Source organism: Colletotrichum navitas (assembly GCF_030913465.1).
Source record: "Colletotrichum navitas strain CBS 125086 chromosome Unknown LY79scaffold_95, whole genome shotgun sequence".
Taxonomy (NCBI): Eukaryota; Fungi; Ascomycota; class Sordariomycetes; order Glomerellales; family Glomerellaceae; genus Colletotrichum; species Colletotrichum navitas.
In genome coordinates, this window is record NW_026850641.1 from 137390 (window position 1) to 157837 (window position 20448).

General features: G+C 24.3%; 1 protein-coding gene across 1 annotated transcript; it reads left to right on the plus strand.

Annotated features, from left to right (window-relative positions):
* Nucleotides 1-403: 403 nt before the first annotated feature.
* Nucleotides 404-1690, plus strand: LY79DRAFT_697879 (histidine acid phosphatase; the record flags this gene model as incomplete). The annotated part of the gene is made up of 1 exon (XM_060564863.1): nt 404-1690. A coding segment is annotated over one exon (1287 nt), but the record flags the coding sequence as incomplete, so codon positions are not given.
* Nucleotides 1691-20448: the final 18758 nt, after the last annotated feature.

A 20448-nucleotide genomic window follows, 5' to 3' on the forward strand; every position in this document is an offset into this window, starting at 1 on the left:
CTGGAAGAATGGGCACATGTATGCTGAAGCTCACAAACTCAAAGAACCACTCTGCTTCTTTTGGACCCCCTTTCCCTAACTTTGGTCGTCCATCGGCTCCATTACGACGATAGGGGTCGCCGAATGCGCTAATTTGGTATACTATGCACGAATCCGTTAGGAATCTCGTCGAAGAGAAGGCACATAAATATAATGCTATCTCAGACGAGGAAGGCGAGAAAGAAGGGGTTGACAAGTGTCGGGAGGCCAGCATACCACCAGTCCACAAACGCTGACTCTCCTTATTCATAAATATCGCCATGGCTTTTGCTACCCTACTCTTGTTAGCCTTGGCCGCCTTCAGGTGAGTCCTGTCATTATTGCTCTAATCCTTTATATGTGTGGAATTGGAAACTAATCACAATTTAGTTTTGTCAGCGGCCAGCCATCACACAGCCGTCCTCGGAACATCCAGCAGCTCTGGGGCCCTTATTCACCTTTCTTCTCAGAGCCAGAACCATCTGAAATCAGCGCTGCAATACCTCCCGGTTGCGAAATTACTTTTGCCCAGGTCCTGTCGCGGCACGGCGCTCGGGATCCTATTAGAGTCATGGCGGAGAAATTTGCGGAACTCGTTCACCGCATACACACAAGCGTCACTAGATACGGCAGAGGCTACGAGTTTATCAAGACCTATAAGTACACCTTAGGCACTGAACAACTCACACCTCTTGGTGAGAGGGAGCTTATCGAATCGGGTAAAGCGTTCCATAAACGCTACCAAGCGCTTGCTGCTATGAACAAACCCTTCATTCGAGCTGCTGGCCAGGAGCGTGTAATTGAGTCTGGCCATAATTGGATACAAGGTTTCTATGGCTCTATTACCGACGGCCATAAGAGGGACATGCTTATTATCCCTGAAGCCCACGGTGTTAATAACACGCTAAAGCACGGCCTCTGCACTGCCTTTGAGCATGACATACACTCTAACTTAGGCAAAGCGGCGCGGGTTAAATGGCGTAATATCTTTACACGTCCAATTATAGACCGCCTAAACCATAACCTACCTGGCGCACGTCTAACAGCTGCAGACGTCCTTACCTTTATGGAGCTATGCCCCTTTAATACAGTTGTGAACGGAAAAATGTCACAGTTCTGTAACCTCTTTACGCTAGAGGAGTTTCTGGACTTTGAATACTACCAGACACTGGATAAATATTACCGCTTTCACGAAGGGAACCCGCTTGGGCCGACGCAGGGTGTAGGTTTCACTAATGAGCTTATTGCGCGTCTAACGCAGAAGCCTGTGGTGGACCACACATCAACCAACTCAACGCTTACCTCAAACCCAGCGACATTTCCACTTAATAGGAAGCTATACGCTGACTTTACCCACGATAATGATATGTACAGTATCTATGGCGCACTAGGCCTATACAGCAAGACACCAAAGCTATCTACAACACAGCGGATGTCTGTGTCAGAGACCAGGGGGTTTTCGAGCAGACTGGTGCCTTTCGCGGCGCGCATGTACGTAGAGAAGATGAGGTGTAACTCTCTGGAGGAGGAAATGGTACGTGTGCTTGTTAACGACCGGGTGGTACCGCTGCTTGGGTGCCACGCCGACAATCTTGGACGGTGCCGGCTGAGTCCGTTTGTGGAGAGCTTGGGGTTCGCGAGGCGCGGAGGGCTTTGGGACAGGTGTTTCTAGTGATTAATACCTATATTAGGGCTTTTTTCTGTCACAGCAAATGGACACGGCGATAATTCTTGTGTGTGTGTTATGTGACTATCACCTATTTCCGCTATCCCTTTGAGTGCGGATGGACCTCACTAACCCCCCGTGAGGGGTAAGGTAAATCAGACTACAGCAATTAAGTCTGATAACCAATGGTTTTATAGTACTTCTAGTTATATAGCGTTTTGCCTATGCCAGAGGTACTAACAATCTCCACCTTTATATAACGGTACTTTAGAGTCTAAGCAGCTCTACTGGAGCCTCGTTAGGCCAGACTATTGTGTTATTACACTGCTCTAGGCAACAGTTATCTAGGTAGGCAACAGCAAGGTCTTCTAGCAAGGCCTCTACGTAAATAGTGCTATAAATAGAGGTATCTAGATTAGAAGACATTGTGATTTTACTGATGATGTTGGTGATAATGTTGAAATTAGTGGTAGTTGCTAAGAAAATAATATTGTACTGTCATGTATGTCCAAAAGTGAGGGGTAAAAGTGGGAGTGGGTCCACTAGGGGGTTAGTGAGGTCCATCTGCACTTAAAGGGATATGCGGCAGCTAGGGGTAGAAATACTTATGTCATGTGTTTCGCCCTTTTTAGGTAGGCCTACCTAGCTAACCAGATGTTAGCAACATTTGCCCTACGGCAGGCCACATTTGTCAAAGTGTAGCAATTAGCCATACGCAAAAGTAGGTTAAATGTTACTGTTATTAGATAGATAGATTTCCCTACTTAAGAGTAGTAATTTAGATAATAAATACATTAGTTAAAGGCTATAAATTCTAGGCAGTAATTATAGTAAATTTACTAATAAACACACTATTAATATATACCTAATTAACTAAGGATATTATTATAATTAACTACTGTATTTATATACTTTAATAATAATATCCTTAGTTAATAAGGTATATATTAATAGTGTATTTATTTATAAATTTACTATAATTACTACTAAGAATTAATAGCCTTTAACTAATATATTTATTATCTAAATTACTACTTTTAAGTAAAGAAATCTATTTATCTAATAATAGTAATATTTAACTTACTTTTATATATAGCTAATTACTATACTTTAATATACTCCCTTAGATTAAAGCTATTTATAGATTTAATTTATTAAAGTATAGTAATTAGCTATATATAATTATAAGTTAAATATTACTATTACTAGCTAGATAGATTTATTTACTTAAAAAGTAGTAATTAAATAATAAATATATTAGTTAAAGGCTATAGATTTAAGATAGTAATTATAGTAAATTTAAGAAATAAATATACTATTAATATATACTTAATTAACTAAGGATATTATTATAATTAACTACTATATCTATATACTTTAATAATTAATAGTCTAACTAGTAAGTTACTAATTAATATTAATTAAAGTAATATATAGTATATATATAATATATATATTAACCTTTATTATAACTAATACGTTAGCTACCTCTATAGTTATACTAAGAACCTTTACTAATTAAGGTAAATAATAGGCTTAATTAAGGTAAAAGATATTATTATTAGGTACATAAAAAGAAATTAACTTATTAATTACTAATATAGCCTAGATCTAGACTATAAAGTTAATAGGTATTTAACTAAAGGCATTAAAGTTATTAGACTATATAATAAAGTAATTAGCTATTACCTAATAGATCTAGGACTATATAGAGGAGAAATCTTTAGCCTTATTACTAAATAAAGCCTAAGTAATAAAGATATTATAACTTAGTAAAGAAAGTATTAAGTAGCTTAAATATAATAAAAAGGTTTATAATATAGAATACTAAGAATATAAAAGTAATAAGAAGATAGTTAAAAAGTTAGTAATATAGATCTAATTAACTATAGACTTTATAGCTATAGTAATTTACTATAATAATAATAAGCCTATATATATATCTTTAAAGATAAATAAGGTAAATAAGGTTAAAGATAAAATAAATAAGAGATAGAAGATAAGATATAAAAGTATTATATTATTATAGATATAGAAAAGCTTATAGATCTAACTAGCTAACTAGACCTAAGGATATAAGGGGATTACTTATACTTATTTCTTAGGCATTCTAAGGATTTCTCTAGTATTCTAGGCTATTAGGTAGGTTATTAGGTAGGTTATTAAGTAAGTTATTAAGTAGGTTAAGTTATAAAGTATTATTTTACCTATAGTAAGGTATTATTTTATTTATTTACCTTATATAACCTAGAACTATGTTCTTAATTTCCTTAGAGAAGAAGGAGGTCTTACTTAAAAAGCCTATTCTTTATATATAAATATTATTATTATATAGTATATATAGCTGTTTTCTAAGTAGTTATTTTTCTATCTAGTGTATATAGTCTATATAGTATTATTAATACTAAAATATATATTTTACTTCTTTATTATATTATTATCTTATTTTTATATATATAAGGTCTTTAAACCTTAATATCTAGTATATACAAATAAAGAACCTTAAAGCTATAGTTAGTATACTATTATATAAAGAAAAGAAGCTAGCTATAGCTAAATATAAGAAGGTTATAAAGAAAGTAATAGATTATAAGATTATAAATATAAAAAAGCTAGAGAAGTAAATAGCTAAATAAGAGGTTACTATATAAAAGAGTATTTATATTAAGTAGTATTTAGTAAAAAAAACTAGTAAATAGTTCTTACTACTAATAAAAGCCTTAATATATACTTTACTAGCTATATAAATTAAATTATATTAAACTAGTAACTAAACCTTAGTAAATACTAATATACTACTGTATTATAATATAACCTTTAAAAATTAGGCCTATATTATAGTAAAGCTAAAGTAACTATAGGTAAAGGTAGTATAGAGAGTATTTAGCCTAGTTACTATAGTAATTTATTATAATAATAAGGACTAAATTAGAAAGAAACTAGTCTATAGGCCTTATAAAGAATATACCTTATATAAATTTATTAAGTGCCCTTTATATAAACTTATAGACTATAAGCTTATAAAGTATTACTTTATAGGTAAAGTATAGCTAAGGTTTATATAACGGCTATAATAAAAGATAATTAACTATATATATAAATTATTAACTAACTAATATATAAAGAAGAAGCTTAAAAAAGAAGATATACTAGCTACTACTATATAAAAGATATTAAAGAAAATAAATATAGTAGAAAAGGCTTAGAAATAGCCTAATAAAGAAGTAAAGTAAGAACTATTTATAATATAAATAAGAAAAAGGGTATTATCTATATAGTTAGTAGTATTTATAGTAAGTATATATCTACTTAAAGACTATATTATCCTTAATTTAAGAGTAATACTTTATATATTTTATTTACACTAATAATTTATCTATATATTACTAGTAAAACTAAATAACTTTATCTAGGCTAATAAAGTAATAATACTAATTAAGAGATAAGGTAACACTATTATTAAGGTAAAAGTAAATAACTATAATATAACTATTATATTATATAATATTACTTATTACCTATTATATTCTTATAACCTAGTATTATATATACTACGTAAGTTATATAATAATTAGTAGTAAAATAATAGCCTATCTAATAACTATATTTATAAGGTAAATAATTACTTCTTAGTATTTAATAAATATAAATTTATAAGCTAATAAGGTATAAAGTAAGTTAATTTAAAAAGTAAAAGACTATATATAGTATATTTAACTACTATAGTACCTAGTAATAAAGTAAAGCTAGACTTCTACTAATATATAAGGCTAGTAAAAGTAGACTATTAGTATAACTACCTTAGTTACCCTAGAGGGTATATACTTTACTAAATAACTATAAAAGCTAGAGAAGTATAAATCTATAGTAATATACTTAAGATACTTACTTACTAGTGTAAAGTCTATATAATAAGTAAAATAAGTTAGTAAATATATTACTAACTATAAAAAGTAATTAACTTTATAAAAGTTAATAACTAAATTATATTAGATTTTTACTTATTTAAATAAGGCTATAGTAAATATAAGTTAGCTTTACTACTAATAGACTATAACTCTAGATTTATATACATTATTACTTATAATAATATATTACTAAGAATATTAAGTAAGCTTTTCTTAACTTAATTAAGATAATTAAGGTATATAAGTCTACTAAAGTATTAGTAATAGAATATTATAATAAGATTATAACTACTTACCTATAGGTAAAGAAGGCTATAGAAAATCTAAGAATCTTATTTAAACTATTAGTGTCTAACACCTAGGTATACAACAGAGGTACTAAGTAAATTACTATAGTAATTAACAAAAAAGTAATAGTAATATAGTTATACTTTTAACTACTATAATATCTATAGCTAAAGATTCTTAGATCTATAGTATATTTATATAATTATATACTTTTAGAGGTATAAAAGTAGTACTTACTATATAAGATATAGTATACTACTAAAGAGTAGTTATTACTACTATATAGTAGCTACTTATAAGTATTTAGATACTAGGTATATATAATAACTAGTAAAATATAACTTTACTATAACTACTTATAATACATATATATAGTAAGTAGCCTACTTCTGTATTATATAGAGAATACCCCTTTCTTAACTATTTATTAAAAAGTAAATATATAACTAAAAAAGATTAGTTTTCTTTATTAGATAATAATAAGACTTAGATCTCTAGAAAAATATTATAGATATTACTATCCTAGCTTAACCTTGACTTTTTCTTATTATTTTAATAAATAATAGTTAAAGTTAGGGTATAGGGTTAGGGTTAGATAACAATTTCTATAATATTTGTACTTACTGTCTAACCTTTATTAGTACCTCTATAGAAAGTTATATCTATTTTAAAGAAGATTTAGATTTTTAAAAAATAGTTAGAAAAGTACCCTTTAAAGTATAATAAGGAAGTAGGCTACTTACTATAATAGGCCACTTACTATATATATACGTTAATAATTTAAGGTAAAAGTATATATTAGTTACTTTATAGAATATATATTTACTAACTAATACTATATATATATACTACTAAAGAATAAAGTAGCTACTTTATATAATGTAATTTTTAATAAAGATAATTACTTTAGTAGTAATAAGAATAAATAAGTAGATAAATTAAGTAATATAGATAAGTCTACTATTTATAAATAAGTTATAAAAGCTAGAGCTTAAAGTTTTAAAGATATTACTTATAGTAAAGATCTTATAAAGACTACTATAGATAAAGCTAAAGTCTAACTATTAAGTAAATCTATAAAGCATAACTATAAATATATAAAGTTATACTTTATATTAATTACTTTACTAAAGTTACTTAATATCTTATTTACTATATAATTACTAAGTATACTTAATATAAGAGAGTATAAAATAAATAAAGTCTATTATATAAACTATTAATTATAATATTAATAACTATTCTTATAAGAATTATAGAAGGCTGCCTTGATAATAGGATTATTACCTCTATAATAATATATAAATTATTTCTTAAAGTAAATTAAGCTACCTAATAAGTCTATAGGCTAGCCCTCTTATAGTATTAAGTATATAAATTAATTAGCAGTGTATTAAGGAAAAATATAACATATAATATAAATACAAAATACAAATACAAAATATAAATATAAATATAAATACATGTATTTGTATTTTGCTAAGAAATACAAAAATACAAATACATGTATTTGTATTTTAAATATAAATACATGTATTTGTATTTGTATTTGATTACAAAAATACATTTTCTTTACTAATTATATAAAATATATAGAAATTATACTTAAATAGGTTAGTATTTACTATATATAGAACTAGTGTATTTTCTTAAGAAATATAACTAGTTAACTAGTATATAAGGGAAATACTTTTTTATTTCTTAAAAGAATAGTTTAAAATAAATATAGTATTATTAATTATAAAAAAGTCCTAAAACTAGGAATAAATACTATAAATATAATAGTAGTAGTTTTTAAATACTATAGTTTATTATATTAAGTATATAGTATATATTACTAACTAAAGCTTAAGATAAAATATAAAAACATAATATAAACTAATAATAAATAGTATAATAACCCTAGATAAAAAGACTAACCCTAAAAATAAAGTCTTAACCCTAACCTTAACCCTAACTATAGTCTAACTTTTAGAAATATAATATTATATATATATTATATAGTATATTAATAGAAATTGAAATATTTAATATAAATATAAAATATAAATATAAATATAAATCTATATATTTATATTTTAATATAAGTAATATAAATTAAAAACTAATCTTAATACAAGAGTAGTATAGTTAGATTCCTTAGGAAAAGAGGATTTAGATAGTAGTAAAAGTAATTTATTTAGATAAATATTAGTAAAGTTGTTAATAGTTGTTATTATAAGGTTATAGATAGAGAGGTATAGAGATTAACTTATATAGAAGAAAAAAGGTATAAGTCTTCTCTAGTCTTTATATTATAAAAGCTAGGCTTATAACTAATAAGAAAGGTTAGGTAGATAGAAGAAGAGATAGGGAAATCAGTAGATAAAAGGATATATATATGTTTATTGTTGTTAGAAGACTTAGAGAATAAAACTACTTCTAGTGGTTTCTTCTCTTCTATATATAATAAATAACACTTACTAGATCCTTCTATAATAGTATATATTAACCTTATATTATATATATATTAACCCTTTATAATAGTAATAGTTATATAGTTATTAGTGGTTCTGAAACCTTTGGCTTGTTATAGATTTGCTGGATCTGGTTTCACTTGTTTTGCCTAAGTTAGGCAACCTTGTTTAAAGTACCCTAGGCTGTATCGTATTGTTGCCATGACCTTGACCTTGTTGACCTTATTAATGCGTTAATACTCTTAGAGGCAAGGCACTTCTAAGAGAGTAACTCTTAATAGGTCTATATAGATCTATTAGGTTATATATAAAGTATATCTCTATATAGGCAACTATAATATCCTTATATATATATATTTTTATATCTCTTATAGTAATATTATAATAAGGGTTAAGGTTAAGGTTAAGGTTATATTTTCTTATAAGCCTTATATCTAAGTATCTAGACTTCTATAGATAATAAAGTCTATTTAGGAGTAATAGGTTCCTTTATAGATAATAATTCTAAGCTAGTATATCTATAACTAGGTAAGTTATTATATACTTATTTAATACTTAACTTATTAATATTTAACTAATATTAATATACTTTATAGGTTTTAAATATTTAAATAGTTTATATACTAGATTATATATACAGTAGATCTTTAGAAATAATATTATTAAAAAATATAATATTCCTAAACAAAATATTATAGGTAATACAATATTCTATTAATATTTATTAGTTATTAATATAACTAATAAATAAGTTAAAATAACTAAGCTAATATTATTATAGTATTACTAGAGATAATAGTACTAATAATACTACCTTTTTAAATCTCTTTATTAATTCTTATAATAATAACAATAAAAGCTTTCTCTTATACAATATATAATGTATAGGGTATATATTAAACCTAGTAGCTAAAGCTATTATAGATAAATATATAGCTAGTGTTGTTAAAGATACTAATATAGTAGACTTTAAAATACCTTCTATTATTAATAACTATAATGGTTCTATAGAGAAATTATCTTCTAAAGAACAAGAGAAAATATTAAAAACACATTATAGTAAGTAAGTATTATTATTATAACTTATTATAATACTTAATATACTATTTTATATACTAATAAAATAAATAGGTAGTTTAGGGAAACTTAAACGTATTATTATACTTCTAGGAAATAATACTATATTATATAAAGAGTTTAAAACTGCTATAGAACACACTAAAAAAGGACAAGAATTCCCTATTAATATATATAAAACTAAGATACCTTTATATAAGTAATTTTACTTTTATATACTTAGTATTATTTATTATAACACTACTACTATTATTAATAATAAGTTATATTATATTAAAAACTTAATAATAAGTTTTCAATTAAATTAATAGCTTATATATATATATATATATATATATATATATACTAATATTATATAGATAATAAAACTAGATAGAATTCTGTTTATTTAATAATTAATACATCTATAGAGCTTTAACTAGCCTTAGATATATTAAATAAGTTAACTAAAAATAATATCTTTAAAGCCTTATACTTAACAGAAGGCTAGTAGCTTTAGCTTACTTACTTAAGAGATATATTAAAAATATTCTATAACCCTACTATCTATTTACAAAGCCAGACTTATACTACTATAAGTACTATTTTTAGTTTAATAGGTAATATATATTATAGCCTATTAGACAAAAAAGAGTTAATAAGTTTTAATATAAACAAAGTAGATAAAGTAAGTGTTTTATAAATATTTTAATGCTTTTTAAATTAAATAATTATAAATACTAATAATTATTAATAGTCTAATAAAGCTTTACATCCTTATTCTATACCACTTTTACCTGCTATAGAATCTAGTTTAAAAAGGCTAGAAGACTACTTCCCTTATCCTATTACTTATAATAATTATAATAAATATAAACCTTATATTATAGGGTTTATATTAGACCCTAGACTTAACTATAAAAGTCTTAGAAATAATAATCTAAGCTCTTTTATACCTAATAATATAATATAAATAGCTAAAGATAACTTAGCTAGAGAGTATAATAGGTAAGTATATATTTAATAATATTATTTTAAAAGTAATATACTAATAGTATAATAGCTTAAAAGAATATATTATAGTAGACCTAGAAGCTATAGGGCAAAAAGGCTTATATATTAATTCTATTAAAGATAGAATTAGTATAGATAAACTAACTACTAATACTATTAAAAATAAAGGAAAAAATAAAGAACAACCTAATACTTTATCTAACTTTATAATAGACCCTTCTATAAGTAGATCTAGAAGTAAAGATATTAAAGTACCTAGACCTAAGCCTAAAGAGGAATTTATTAGTAAGTTATTTCCTATATAAAGTAAAAGAGAAAACGAAAATATACAAAAAGATAAAATTAATAACTATTATAGATTAGGATTACAAGGAGATAAAGTAAGTTATTATAACTATAAGTATATATTAATAACTAAATATATATATATTATATATATATATATAAACTTATTTATTAATTTATAACTATAAGTTATTATTAATAATTATAAATACTAATAAATAAAAATAGGTTAATCCTTTAGACTAGTAGCAAGAAAACAAAGTTAAATTTCCTATCTTAAGTATATTAGCTAGAAAATATCTAGCTATTCCTCCTACTTTAGCAGCAGTAGAAGCTAGTTTTAACTAGTCAGGTAATATTATTACTAAAAGAAGAACTAGGCTTAAGCATAATAATAGAAGACAACTAGTTTTATTAAAAAACTAGAATTCTATTATTAATAATTCTAAAAGTATTATTACTAATAACTTAGAAGAGATATATACTCCTAAGTTATATAGTAATATTTTTAATTATTCTAAAATATCTAAGGATAAGTTAGATTTTACTGTTGAAGAAGACTATAATAGTAATATAGAACAAGAGGAGAAAGAAGAAGAAGAAGAAGAAGAAGAAAATATAGAAAAAGGAGAAGATATAATGTCTATTAGTAGTACTAAAAGTACTAGTAATAATAGTAACTCTACTAATTAGTTATATTATTCTTAAAGTTTTATTACTTTATTATTTTATTTATATTTTCTTACTATTTTAAATAATAAGTATAAATAGATAATATAGTAAATAACTAAGGTCTAATAAATAGTTAAAAAAAGATATATATTATTATATAATTCTTAAAATAAAAACCCTTTTTTAGATATCTTATTTCTTATATATATAACTATAATATAATATATACTTTATATATTAATATATTAACTTTATTATAGTTATAGTTAAAGTAAAAATAGTAGTATATTATAATAAGAAAGGTTAGGTAGATAAGAGAAGAGATAGGTAAATTAGTAGGTAGAAGTATATATGTATGTTTATTATTATTAGAAGACTTAGAGAATAAAACTACTTCTAGTAGTTTCTTCTCTTCTATATATAATAAATAACACTTACTATATCCTTCTATAATAGTATATATTAACCCTATATTATATATATATTAACCCTTTATAATAGTTATAGTTATATAGTTATTAGTAGTTCTAAAACCTTTAGTATATTATAGATTTACTAAATCTAGTTTTACTTATTTTACCTAAGTTAGGCAACCTTGTTTAAAGTACCCTGGGCTGTATCCTAGGCTATATTGTATTGTTGCCTTGACCTTAACCTTGTTGACCTTATTAATGCGTTAATACTCTTAGAGGTAAGGCACTTCTAAGAGAGTAACTCTTAATAGGTCTATATAGGTCTATTAGGTTATATATAGAGTATATCTCTATATACGTATATAGGCAACTATAATATCCTTATATATATATATTTTTATATCCTTTATAGTAATATTATAACAAGGGTTAAGGTTAAGGTTAAGGTTATATTATCTTATAAGCCTTATATCTAAGTATTATACCTTATATTAGCTAAGTTACTCTAAGTTAGGTTTCTATTTATAGTATTAACTAAGTTAAAAACCTAGAAAAAGTTACGTTATAATAACTTATATTATAACCTTATATTATTAAACTTTGTTTAGTTTTACTAAACTATTACTATATTTAATACTATAAAAATAAAGTAGGTTTTAAGATAATAACTCTTATTCTTAATAACGCTATTAATTCTTACTTAATACTTATAGACTATAAGTAAAAAAATATTAATACTTAAATATTATAGTTATATTATAAGATTATATATATATTTATATAACTACTACCTAGTAAGCTTTATATTTAATTTTACTTACTATTTTATACTATTTCTAATAAAATAACTTAACTTAAAAGAATATAGTAATTAGTAAAAAAGGGTAATAACTAAGTATAATTTAGAGAAAATAACCTTAACTATATAAGTAAATTATTATTTAAAGAGGTTTAGAATAAAAACTAGTTATAGTGTTTTTTTATATAATAATTAAATAAATATTACTTACTATACTCTTTTATAGTAGTATATACTAACTTTATAGAGTATATATACTAATATTCTATAATAAGTATAGTTATAAAGACTATAGTATTTCTAAAACCTTAGCTTATAATAGTATTACTAAGGCTAAGTCTAACTTATCCTTTCTAAGTTAACTAAGTTTATTAAAAGTACCCTAGACTAAGTTATATTATTATCTTTACTTAAACCTTACTATTATAAGAATATATTTAATATTAATACTTTTAAAGATAAAGAACTTTTAAAAAAATAACTTTTACTAAGTCTATATAAGTTTAACTTATATAGTATAACTCTCTATATATAGTTAAAGTATATATTTATACTTATGTATATATATTCTTATATTTCTTTAAGCTTAACTATACCTAGGGTTAGGGTTAAGGTTAGGACTTTATTCTTAGGGTTTATTCTTAGCCCTAAATGTATTATATTAGTTATTACTATTTTATATTATATTTTAGTATTTTATTTTAAGCTTTAGTAAGTAATATATACTATATACTTCATATAATAGACTAAAGTTTTTTATAACTATTACTATTATATTTATAGTATTTATTTTTAATTTTAGTACTTTTCTATTATTAATCATACTATATTTATCTTAAACTATTTTTTTAAGAAATAAAAAAGTATTTTCCTTATATACTAGTTAACTAGTTATATTTCTTAAGAAAATACACTAGTTCTATATATAGTAAATCATAATCTACTTAAGTATAATTTTTATATATTTAATATAATTAGTAAAAAATTTATGTATTTTTGTAATAAAATATAATTACAAATACATGTATTTGTATTTATATTTATATTTTGCTAAGAAAAATACACTGTTAATTAGTAAGAGAGGTAACCCTAGAAAGCTTTAATAATAAAGTAGAGATATAACTAAAGAGAAGTCCTTTTAATAATAAAATAGCTAGTAAAAGCTATCTATATATTTATATATAGGACTTACTTAAGCTACCTTAATTATAGACTAACTTATATAACTACTTATTTACTAGTAAATTTTATAAAGCTAAAGAGGATTACTAATAAAGTAATAAGGTAATAAGTAGCTAGTATAAAGTTTGTATTAAGGAAGCTAGTAATAATTAAATACTTAACTACTAATAAGTATATAATTATAAGCTAAATAAAGATAGATATCTTATAAAGTTTAAAGTAAACCTAGTTATTTATAGTAATTAGTAACTAAAAGATATTAGAAGTATATAAGGTAAAAGGGACCTAAGTAGTATAGTAATCTAGAGAAAAAACTAACAACCTCTAAGGTAATATAATATACTCCTTTAATTAGTCTAAGGCTTATCTTAATTAGAATATTAAGTCTCTTAGACCTAGGACAAGTAATATCTTAATTATAAGAAGAGGATATTAGATTAAAAGAAGTCTTATTATAATTAAACAAGTAAAGCTCTTAATTATCTTATATTATTATACTTAATCTGCTTACTAATAAAAGGTTTATAGTGTAATTTAGACTAAAAGGTAGGTCTAAAAAGAAAAGAAAAAGTTTTATTAATATTTTATTTAAATAATTAGTCTCCCTTATATAGGCTTTTATTTTAATTAAACTAACTTTTTTTTTATTTAATATATCTTCTTGCTTTTAATTAGCTTAAATTAATCTTTAAATTACTTTACCTTATTTTAATTATCCCTTAGTTTCTTTTTCTTAGTCCTTAAGAAACAAAAATATATAAAATAGAAAATCTTATCTTAATTAAGTACTTATTAGTCTATATTTACTTTTTATTACTTTTTTTTTCTTTATCTTAGGACTCTTTTTTTCTCTTTATTTACTTTATCTTATTTTAAACTAGTGTTATAATATATTTATCTTTCTTATTTATTTAGCTTTAATAAAGGTACCTAAAGAGTATCTCTAAAACTATAAGCTACTTTATTAATTAAGTTATTACATTAATCTAGTTATTATAATTAGAAATACTTTATATTATTTAGTATACCCTTAATCTTAGAGTATTATTTAAGTAGATTAGTATATCTTTTAGTTACTTTAGCTTATATAACTAAACCTTTTTTTTACTTAGCTTTTTTTTTTAGCTTTTTTATTAAGAATTAGAGAGATAAATAAATTAAGAGACTTAAGAACTACTAATTATACTTAGTTTATAAATCTTAGTAAGTACTAAGTAATATAAGAATAATTAGGCTTTTATAGTCTATAAGCTAAATATTAATTATAATAGATTATATATTATTAGTATATTAGGTAGCACTAGTCTAGATTCTTTAAAAGTTTTTAATATTTAAGCTTTATAGTCTTTAATAATCTACTAGGGTGTTTATAAAGGCTACTATAGTCCTATAAGTAACCTATTAATTAGTATTAGACTATTATTCTAAGATAAGATTAAAGAGGTAAAAGGTATTTTCTTATTTAACTTTTTAATATAAGGGAGTAAAGTCTTAGGAATAGATTAATAATATATATTATACCCTTAATAAAATAAAGTAGGTAGTACTAGTTAAAAAGGTAGTAGAAAAAGTAATTAAGGTATAGTTATTAGTAGTTATATTAAGGATAATTAGTATATAGGCTTAGATAAAGTTACCTAGTTAAGCTTAAATCTAATTATAATAATATTATTAAACTTAGCTAGTAAAACTATATAAAGTCTTACTTAGTTACTCTAGAATTCTTTAAAGGATATAGCTAGAATATTCTTTATAGTATTATAGTGTTATAATACTTTATAGTAGAATTTAAAACTAATCTATTTAATCTATAATAATTATAGCTTATCTCTAAAGCTCCCTTAAAGATTTAGGTTTATCTAGAATATATTTCTAGTTAAGTAAAGGTCTATAAATTATAGTACTACTTAGAACTATTTAAGTATATATAAACTATACTTTTATCTTTCTAGTTACTAAACTAAATTAATAATATTTATATTTATATTAATTAGTTAATAAATATATACTAAGACATTTATTCTTTAATAAAAAACCTTTAAGGCTATAATATTATTAATAAATAGTTATTCTAACTATCTACTAGCCTAGAGAAGATTATATTAATAAATTATATTATCTCTTTAATCTATAATTAGACCTATAAAGTAGCCTAGATTACTTATATAAAGAGAGAATACTATAATATATACCTATATCTTAATAATATTAGTAATCTTATTTATAGTAAGTAAAATAGCTTAAACTTTACCTTAATTTATTATACTTTTTTAAGTAATTAAAATAATAGTAATATTCTAAATAAAAGCTAAGTCTTATATTATAATATATAGTATAGCTTTAATTTTATCTCTTATAATCTAAACTTTATATACAAGATATTCTTATAAGTTATAGTAGTTGGTAAAAATACTTTTTACTTTATAATATAATTAACCTATTTATAATAGATTACTTATTATATTCTTAAATATATTTTAGTACTATATAAAGAGTTTATCTATATTATTCTAGTATACCTAATTAAGGAATAAAATATTATTAGGAGTAAGAATTATCCTTAGGAAGTTCTTTTTTATTAAGATCTAGTTATAATATAGGTATATTAAAGTATAGAATTTAGTATTTACTTATTAATTAAGGAACTAAGAGAACTTTACTACTTAGACTAAAGTAAAAGGAGTATTTTTAAGGCTAATTATATAGTTATCTCCCTAGTGTCTAAACTAAGACTAGATATCTTTCTTATAGTTATTTATAGTAAAGAAGTACTAGATCTAAGTATAATTATTTACCTAATTATAGATAAGTAAAGTAAAAGTAAAAGAAGCTAAAGATAATATTATAATAGTAATTAGAAGAAAATAAAGAGTAATACTAGTAAATATTTATAAATTAGAGAAAAGAATTAAGTTTATATAGTTAATAGTAGAGTATTAAAAGAATATAATATAAATATAATATAAATATAATATATATATATTTAGACTTTTTTTCTAGTATAATATAGGGAATTAATATATAGGCATAAGGAATTAATACATAGGCATAAGTCTTATATAGGCATAAGGTTTCTATTCCTCTAATTAGTTTAAAAAAAAAGTACATCCCTATAAAGGCAGTAAAGGTAATTACACTAACACTATTATTCTACTATTATTTTCTACTATTAACTAATTAACCTACATAGCTATAGGAAATAGGCTCTATAAGGGGGTTCTTTTTATAGCTGTAGGAAATAGCCTCTACAAGAAGTGCTATCTTTATAGCTGTGAAAATAGCCCCCCTATTAAGCCTACTTTATGGCTATAAAAAGCGCCCTCCTATTAAGCCTGCTTCTTATGGCTATAAAGGTTGCCCCTCTTGCTAGGCCTACTTCCTATAGCTATAAAAAGAGCCCCCTTATTAAGCCTACTTCTTATAGCTATAAAGGTTACCTCTCTTGCTAGGCCTACTTCTTATAGCTATAAAGGTTACCTCTCTTACTAGGCCTACTTCCTATAGCTATAAAGGTTACCTCTCTTGCTAGGCCTACTTCCTATAGCTATAAAAAGAGCCCCCCTATTAAGCCTACTTCTTATAGCTATAAAGGTTACCCCTCTTACTAGGCCTACTTCCTATAGTTATAAAGGTTACTTCTTTTGCTAGGCCTACTTCCTATAGCTATAAAGGTTAGCCCTCTTACTACACCTATTTCCTATTTACCTTAAGAAAAGTAACCTTTTTTATATTTAAAATACCTACTACCTAGCTACTTTTTTATAATATAGCTATAAAGATTTATTATTACTACTAACTATTTTCTACTAACTCTATATTCTTTAAACACTAGGCTAAAGTAGCTATTTATTTATATAATTCTCTATTATCTTTCTACTACTAAGAACACTAGACTAGCTTCTTGTTTATTACTAAAATAAGGTTAAAATCTAGCTTTAACTTAGTTAACTCTCCTCTTATATAGACCTAGCTAGTATTAACTTATTTTTACTTCTAGGTAAGTAACTTTACTTTTTACCCTTTATACTTTAGCTTTTACTAGGAGTATAGGTTTAACTAGTTAAGTAGCCTTCTTCTAGTAAAAATAGTTATAATAGGATAAGCTACACTATATTCTTTAGCCTACTATAGAGGGATACTATAATCTTTAGATTAAGGATCTAGTAGTATAGATTAGAAGAAGATGTCTCTTAAAGATACTACTAAGGGTATACCTTTTACTTACTAAAAGCTACTAAATTAAGTATCTTAGTAAAGATCTTATAGTAGTATAGGATACTAAGCTTAGTTAAAACAGTATAGTCTAGACTATATTCTTTAATAAGGTCTAGAAATAGTCTTTTACTAGAAGGTATTACCTTCTTTACTAGCTAGTATTACTTTTTAATTAACACTAGACACTTTAAGGAAAACAGTATATAAAGTTTACTAAAGAGCTTAAGGTAAAGACCTATATACTTTTAGTGTTAAAGGACTTTATCCTCTATATATACTTACCTAAAGTATAGCTCCTAGTTACTAATTATATCTTATATAATATTAATAAGTTAATATAAGTAACTAAGACTATTTAAGAGATAACCCTTAATATTATTATTACTTAATTCTATACTAGAGGTAATATAAACACTAAAGTTCTAGTATTTTTAGATAAAATAGTAAGCCTACTATACCCTTAAGGGTAAGTATATTATATATAGGTACTAAAGGATTAGGCGTTAGTTAATAAACTCTTTATAGAGCTTAGTCTAAGCTTCCTTAAAGGTATACTTAGTCTTAGTAAAAACAATAAGCTTCTATATTATTAGGACCCTATAATATATATAAGGGGGAGGCTTATCTACTAGTATAGTAATATAGGCCTAGTCCTTATTACTAAGCTAGGCTATTACTTATATTATTAGCTAATAGGCCTTGTTATTAGACCTACTACTATTACTACTATAGGTGTAGTCCTTAAGCTACTTCTGCTTAGCCTTAAGTATAACGTTAGAATTAATATAGTAAATATAGAGTTATTACTAGACGCTAAGGAACTACTTATTTAGTATAGCCTTTATTTATTTATTATAGTCTATAATAATAATAGTAAGGTAATAGACTAAGTGTTAGTCTATAAGTTAGTAAATACTTACTAAGAAAAACTAGAAACCCTTTAGCCTCTTGTTATTAATAAGGCTAAATATAGTATTATAAATAGACCTAAGGTAGGTCTATCTAGTGGCCTAGAGAGTTTAAAGTAATTAGTGTTATAGGTGTTATTAAAACTAATTACTTTAGGGAATTACTTCTATATTTAAAGACAGTAAAAAAAGGTCTAGATAAGGCTAATAAGTTAGTCTAGCTTGTCCTTTGCCTACTTTACTATATATAGAATATCTTACTTATTAAATAGCTTAAGTAAAGCTATAGTAAATAAATACTTATCTAGCTTCTCCTAGTTTATATAAGCTTTAGCGTTATAGATATCTTGCTAAGTAAATAAGGAATCTAGGAACTACTCTTAAATAATAGCATATATATTATATACCTAGATACTAACTTATTAGCTTATTATATTAATAGTGTCTATTATAGGCTAAGTTACCTTATAATAAAAAGGATATATAGATACCCTAAGGCTAAGACTATAGTTATACTAACTATACTAAGAGTCTAAATAATAATATAATAGCTATTACCCCTCTTAAAGAGCTTCTGTAATTACCTACTATTTATAGCTATTCTTTTAGGACTTATACTATTAAATACTAGTACTCTCTATAGGCCTAGGCTTACTAAACTAATTATATTAGATAGTGTATTATATAACCTAGCTATAGCACTAATATTTATACTACTTTATAATACTAAATCTATTAGCCTTTATAAAGGTATTAACTTAATTAAAAAAGGCGTTAAAGGTTTATTCTAGATTGCTAGGAATTAGTAGATTTAGGATTTTACTTATAGGAGGAGAGGAGGATCTATTACTTTAGGTGTAGTAAGAGGCTATAGTTTAGAAAGAGGCTTTGCTTTAAGGGGAAGGTTATTGTTAAGGTAGTAAATAAGGTAGTAGATTAGCTTAAGGACCTTATTATTCTTACTATTAATAAATATACTCTTGTTATTAGAGAAGTACTATTATTAGCTACTAATTAGTCTTAATAACCTATTAAATAAGGTTAAAAGTACTATTAAACTACTATATAATAAGATAAGGAAGTTATTAAGACTACTTATAAAAAGACAAAAGGTTATACTCTAGAGAAAGTTAAAAGAGAATAGTCTACTAAGTTTTTATTATCCCTTTAGGGAAATAGTAAGTAAAGTAGAGTGTTAGCTTTATACTAGGGTAATATAGTTTATAGTATAAAAGAGGTTATATATCTTATAGTAAGCTTAATAGAAGCTTAGCTATAAGGTTATACTGCCCCTTAGGATTACTAGCTCTATAGAACTAGCTAACGCTAGGACAGCTACTTTTAGAAGAGGGAGATAATAGTAAGTAGCTAGATAATAGTAGTAAGTTATAATTAATTACTAGTTACTCTCTTAAGATATAATGTTATATAGGATATTACTAACTAACACTGCTTTCTAGAACAACATTGCTTATTAATCTAACCCTTGCTCCTAAATATAGATACTTATAGTAGAATCTACTAAGCAAGGCAATATTTAAGGAACATAGATTATAACACTATAGATA